Source organism: Egretta garzetta, unplaced genomic scaffold (assembly GCF_000687185.1).
Source record: "Egretta garzetta isolate BGI_Z169 unplaced genomic scaffold, ASM68718v1 scaffold56, whole genome shotgun sequence".
In the NCBI taxonomy this organism is placed as follows: domain Eukaryota; kingdom Metazoa; phylum Chordata; class Aves; order Pelecaniformes; family Ardeidae; genus Egretta; species Egretta garzetta.
This window is the reverse complement of record NW_009260182.1, coordinates 6,004,285-6,010,251: the sequence shown is the minus strand read 5'-3', so window position 1 is coordinate 6,010,251 and position 5,967 is coordinate 6,004,285. Positions and strand designations below refer to the sequence as shown.

Genomic DNA, 5,967 nt, shown 5'->3' with positions numbered 1-5,967 from the left:
GCCGTACCCCGGCCCTGCCCTGGCCCGCCCGGCATCAGCAGCCGCCTCCGCTCCGCTCCTCGCGGCTCCTGCGCTGGTAAGTGCGATGCCTTTAAAACCCAATTCAGGTTTAAGGATGAGAATGTCAGGTATCAGTCGAACAGAATGAAGTGGTTGCTCTTTAAATTAGAAAAAAAAAAAAAATCTCGTGTGATGTGATCGATGTGCTACAGTATGTCCTAATTTTCACAAAAATCAGTGGTACTGCTGTTTGTGACACTAAGGTTGGGCCTGAGAGACTAATTGTGATAACAAATTACTTGTGTAGCTGCCAAGTATGCTAAAAATAATTATCTCAACAATGTTTAAGGGAAAATATATCTGCTGAAATTGTAACTGAATCTGAAAAGCGTGCATGCCCAAGTACCCGAGGCAGGATTTGCTTTCTTGCATGATGAAACCTGCTTACTAGCAAAGGATGCCCTCTACACTAGTGTTTTGGTTTGGATCGTGTCAGCACTTTTTCAAATGATTCCAGTGATCTTCTCTATTCCCCATGCTTTGGTTCACACCACTGAGTGGCTTTAGAGTACTTGCACTGTATTTCTTCTAAATAAAACCAAACTGGAAGATGCACTCCAAATACCAGTAGGTATTCAGTCTGCAGGACCAAACTAGAACTAGTCCAGTGTAGAAACCTCTGAAGCAGATACAGTGTGGAGCAGGTCTTCTGCACCAGCTCACTTCTGCATACCCTTTCCTACTGCATTGCACTACTTGCTGATGTAAGTATAACTAAGATTCCCATGGAATCTTTTAAAAATCAAGTTTTCTAGAACTGGGGATGCTTTAAAAAAAACCAATCCCATGACTTGCATTGCAATAAAAAAAAAAGACATATTGGTACTTTATAGCTCTCTTCCCCCATAATTTTTACAAGCTACTTTAACAGACACTCTTGGGAAGATTGCTATACATGCTGGGCTACAAGATCCAGCTGCATATAAGAAATCAAACCAGAATATGTTCTAAGCCTCTGTAATACTGTAAATAAGTGAGGTAACATCAGGACCAGACTTTCAAGAGTTGGCAGCGGTCAGAGGCACTCAGTGAGGTACCAGGCTTATTGCCTAGCATCAACAAGAGGCAGTCAGCAAGTACAGAGGCAATAAAAGAAGGAGCTTTCCCTTTCATACCTTACAGGTGGATGTTTGGTGCTTTTGTTGCAAGGTAGTAATAACCAGTTAATAGGTACAAACAGCTGGACAGCAATTAAGTATGTCTGCCAATTTCTAACTGCGTTGATCCATGCTGCAGAAACTTGAGTATGGATTTTTCCAAATTCCTTCTCTCTGCTTCATTTAAACTCTAAAAAATCTGGTTGTATTGCTAAATGTACCAAAAGAGAGTAAAAGAAATAACCTCTAATTTAATGTATGGAAATAATAAGCAGATATTCCACAGCAAGTCAATGCTTAATTCTGTCAATTGTGGTGTTGTCACTTATTCTGAAACCAGCTGAAGACAACAGAAACAAGAAAGCTGACACCGCGAGCTACATGATGACACTAAGTTCCTCTTTTATTTTCAGAAACAAAATAATACAGATAGAAGAGGAACGAAGTGAGAAGTTAACTAACAAAATGAAGTTACTCATCTTCTTTGCAGTAACTCTGGGCACGCTTGTCACAGGACTAGATTCTGTAAGTTTTTAAATTAATGGTGGTGGTGGGCTTACTTGGAACCACTTCTGGTTTTGATTATGCTTCTGCTTTGGACAGCATAGTCTGCTTTTGACTTGAATTTTCCTTTTTGCTGTTTTTGCATGTACACATTCATCTGCTGCACATATACCTCCAAGAAACATGTTTTTGAACCCTTTGGTTTTTCTTCTGATTCTGCTCTCCCCTAAGATGTCTGCTAGCATTCAAATAGTGAAGACGTCGTGCAATAACCAAGAAATCTAGCTTTTCTGTTTTTCTCTTAATGCAATTTAGACCTGGACACTGAGTACCAAGAGCTCACTGGTCTTTCATGGAGGTGGATAGTGGGCCTTAACTAAATTTCCACCTCCACAACTTGAATGTGTGAGGCTAAAAAAGGAGTAAGAGATTAATTTGAGTATTTTTGACTATCAGCAGAGACATTCACCAACATTATGGAATTATATTGTTACTGTTACTTGTTTTAGCTGAGGCAAACCCACTTGACCTCTGGGAAAAGTATACTAAAAGCTTAATTTTATTTCATTCCATGACAAAAGAAATATCCAGCCTGCAAAGCAGTGGCAGGACCTGAAGTACAGGGCAAGAATCTATTGTTGTTGAAATCTACTGGCTTTTACTCCATGGCACAACCATGAAGCACCAAGGTCACCAAAATGACAGAGGCAGCTGGAGAATATTGCATCTTTGCTGCACTGCTTGGTGGCTAAGAGGTGGAGAGAGAGATGTTCCCTTCCCTGTCTTAGGAACACTGACCATTGAGAGCTGCTTAGGTCCTTATAGCAGAAATAACTGCAATTTTAACCTGATGCAGTGGACCAGATTGGCGGGGTTTTCCTGAGGGGTTCTTGTTTTGTGTGTGTTTTTTCTCCATTCTGCTTTTGCTGGAGTAGAGTTCTGCTTTTCATTCACATCTAAATTCCACACAGCAGGTTCAGCTGGTAAATACATTCAAAAAAACAACTGTTGAAGGTATGCAGTAGGGAACAGGGCCCATAAAACATAATCAAGCCACATTAAAAAAAAAAAAAAGAAAAACCCCCAAAACCCCTGGTTCCATTAAAACCTTCTTTGTTTTCTCTTAGGTTTATAGCAAGAAGTACTACAAGCTGCCACATAAACACAGATCAGATCACAAGGGTAAATATCTGCCTGTTCTACTTGAACCTGAAAAGAACTTGTATGAAGATGTAATTGCAGGTTAACAAGAAGGAAGACTCTTATTAATACTTAAACACCTAAAGCTTAACTTGCAATCACATTTCACTTCACCGTTCAAATGTTTTGCCTCTAATTAGTGATATCTCTCACTTTCAGAATGCCATTGTTTGAATGGAGGAACCTGCATTACCTATTACCTCTTCAGCAGAATTAATCGTTGCGTATGCCCAGAAGGATACACTGGGATTCATTGTGAGCTAGGTAGAGTATCTATCTTCTGTAATACTAACTCAATTGATCAAAAAGATCTAAAAAGATGGGCAAATCACAAATATGAAATGTCAAGTGAATGTATTCCCCATAAGCAAATGACTGGATATTCTTTAGTGTTTTATACTAACAGACTAAGTGAGGACAAACAGCTGAGTATTAGTGCAAAATCAGGACTTTTTTTTTTGTCCCTGCCTCATAACGTTGCCTGCCTCCTCACAAATGTTTTAGTTCACTTTTCCCCCCTGCAGACCTATTTAGGAGTGTTCAGAAGAAGCAGAAGAACTGATTATATACTGAAACTATTAAAGTAGCAATACGCATGCTTTAAAGTGTAAGAAAGATATTTGATATTCAAAATTCCTATAGAACAAATTTAATAAGAATATATAAGGAGTCCAGATTTTGCATCATCTGTCTTCAAGTATAATCCATGAACTTTTTCTTCATTAGAAGGATCCATACAGATTATTTCTGTTTTAGAACAAATATAGACAAGAACAAATATAGACAAGAACATGCTGCTGACAAAGTATGTATTTTCTCAGACACTCACAGCATATGCTATAATGAGAATGGGGAGGACTACAGAGGAATGGCAACAGAAGACAAATGTCTGTCATGGGACCTTCCCTCAGTAATCAGGAGGGGTCGTTACCATGCTGACTTGAAGAATGCTTTGCAGCTCGGATTGGGGAAACACAGCTACTGCAGGTAAGAAAAGTATCACTCTTCCTGGGATGACTTCTATTGTCACAGCCCCATAAGAGCCCCAAGCAGTCGTACATGTTTTGGGTTTTGTTTTTAAACAAAATATTACAGAGATGAGTTTTGACTAAAAAATATTCAGCATGTGACTCTCAAGTGTCTAAAGTTCTCACTACTGAAGCTGATAATACTGCAAAATTCCCAGTATGCAACAATAATAGTCAGTTGTTAATTACTTTCTCTGGCATATCTTGCAACAGAACACTCTTGGCCTTTTCAGAGCAGTTAGAATTCTAAGGTACTTTAAGTCTTTATGAAAAGAACCCTTTCTTTATCCTGCAGAAACCCGAATGGAAGGAGCAGGCCCTGGTGTTACACCAAAAAGGGATTCGCCATTCAAGAAACACCCTGCAACATAGAGAAGTGTGGTAGGTAACACTAGTTTCAAGACAACTGGTTTGATTGTCTTTTAATAGCAAAAAGTTGGTGCTTAGTTGTAAGAATATCTAAACAAAATTTCTCCTTTCATAGGGCATGCATGTGGTCAAAGGAGCATCAGCAAGTACTTCAAGATTGTTGGTGGAAGCCAGGCAGAGGTTGAGTCTCAGCCTTGGATAGCTGGCATCTTCCAAAACATAAGGGGCGTAGACAATTTTCTGTGCGGTGGCAGCCTCATTGACCCTTGCTGGGTACTTACAGCAGCACACTGTTTTCATGCTTCGTAAGTTTACAGTTCTGCATCCTTCCTATTTGCAACTTTCGTTAACTGATTTCTTTGCATAATGCTTGCTGAGCAATCCTTCAAAATGTACTATAGTAAGAATTTTCTTTTGACTGAACAAAACAAGAAGAGCAGCCATAAACATTAAGCCTCTGGAAGTCCAAGTCTAGCAGAATGAGCTAGCAAGATGTGAACATTTTGGTGAATTATGCAATTTAAACAATTTTAGCCTAAATTGGAGCCAGGGTTTCATTTTTACCTTAGCTGTTCCCAAAACATAAAAGTTCTACTGAAAAGTGATGAGCTGTTGAGAAATAAATTTATGGGTTGTTTTTGTTGTTTTTAGCTAGATGTGCATTTCAAAATGTCTGAACATTTATCTTAATCCCTTCAAATGGAAAATCAGGATGCTTTCCTCTAGAATACTGGATCTACCTTCAAAGCTGACTACATTTTTTGCTTTTTCTTGTCAGCAGTATAGTAAACACAAAACGGAACTGAGACAATCTGAACTGTTGACCTTGCTCTTAGAAACCAGTAGTCTTCATGAATCTCTTTACTCTCACTCAGGTCAAGAAAACCACTAGACAAATCCATCTACAAAGTCTTCCTTGGAAAGTCTATACTGAATGTTACTGATGATAAGGAACAAGTATTCATGGTTGATGACATCATCTCTCACCCTGACTTTACAGATGACACAGGTGGCAATGAGAATGATATTGGTAAGTGTTGTCTTAACATGAGCCTTTAAAACACTGATGATAGCCGAAGGCTACGTAATTGTTGCATACATCTTCTAAAAGAAGTAGAACTAGAGATCAGATGAAGGGGAACAGCAACAAGGTGCTTCTGAGAACTAGGCCTGTGCTGAGCAAGATTTTTCTACTTGTATAAATTTGGCTTGTGGCACACATCAGATGCATTACCTGGCACACAGTCAACTATAAGCCTGTCTCATCTCTGAACCCACCCAAGGCATGCCTTTTCCATAAGTGCTGGTGGCAGCATCCTATTTCTACCATCTTCCCAACTGGAGGGGGCTGCTTGTCAGCAGAAATACACGCACACCAGGTCTAGCCATTCAGAATGGGGCAGAATGTCCTAAACGCATGCAGTGTGGCTGCTCTGCCTTGAGCATAGTAAGCCCAGAACTTTGTGGGGTAGAGATTACATTATTCTATGTCTGCAGAGATCACACTGTGTGTATAGTAACTGATGAAAAAATGCATGCACAGTGGGTTTTATAGTGTAGTATGGGAATGCTATATCAGGTACCATATTAGCTGAAGGTTATCCTGAATTAATCCAGACCTTCATAAGTCTTCCTGGCTTTCACAAGCCTACCCCTAAACTAACAAAGTCAGATGGGTTTTTGCAACTTGCACAGAACAGACTTGCCAG

The 5,967-nt window shown here is 39.5% G+C and overlaps 1 protein-coding gene across 1 annotated transcript in view; it reads left to right on the top strand.

Annotated features, from left to right (window-relative positions):
* Positions 1-6: 6 nt before the first annotated feature.
* Positions 7-5,967, top strand: part of PLAU (plasminogen activator, urokinase) — an 8,975-nt gene continuing 3,014 nt past the window's right edge. Inside the window, exons 1-8 of the mRNA XM_009641869.2 lie at positions 7-76; positions 1,571-1,682; positions 2,789-2,843; positions 3,021-3,125; positions 3,683-3,848; positions 4,185-4,270; positions 4,374-4,563; positions 5,134-5,288. Of these exons, the coding sequence (XP_009640164.1) occupies positions 1,623-1,682; positions 2,789-2,843; positions 3,021-3,125; positions 3,683-3,848; positions 4,185-4,270; positions 4,374-4,563; positions 5,134-5,288 (817 nt within the window). The 5' untranslated portion in view covers positions 7-76; positions 1,571-1,622. The remainder of the gene's footprint in view (positions 77-1,570; positions 1,683-2,788; positions 2,844-3,020; positions 3,126-3,682; positions 3,849-4,184; positions 4,271-4,373; positions 4,564-5,133; positions 5,289-5,967) is intronic.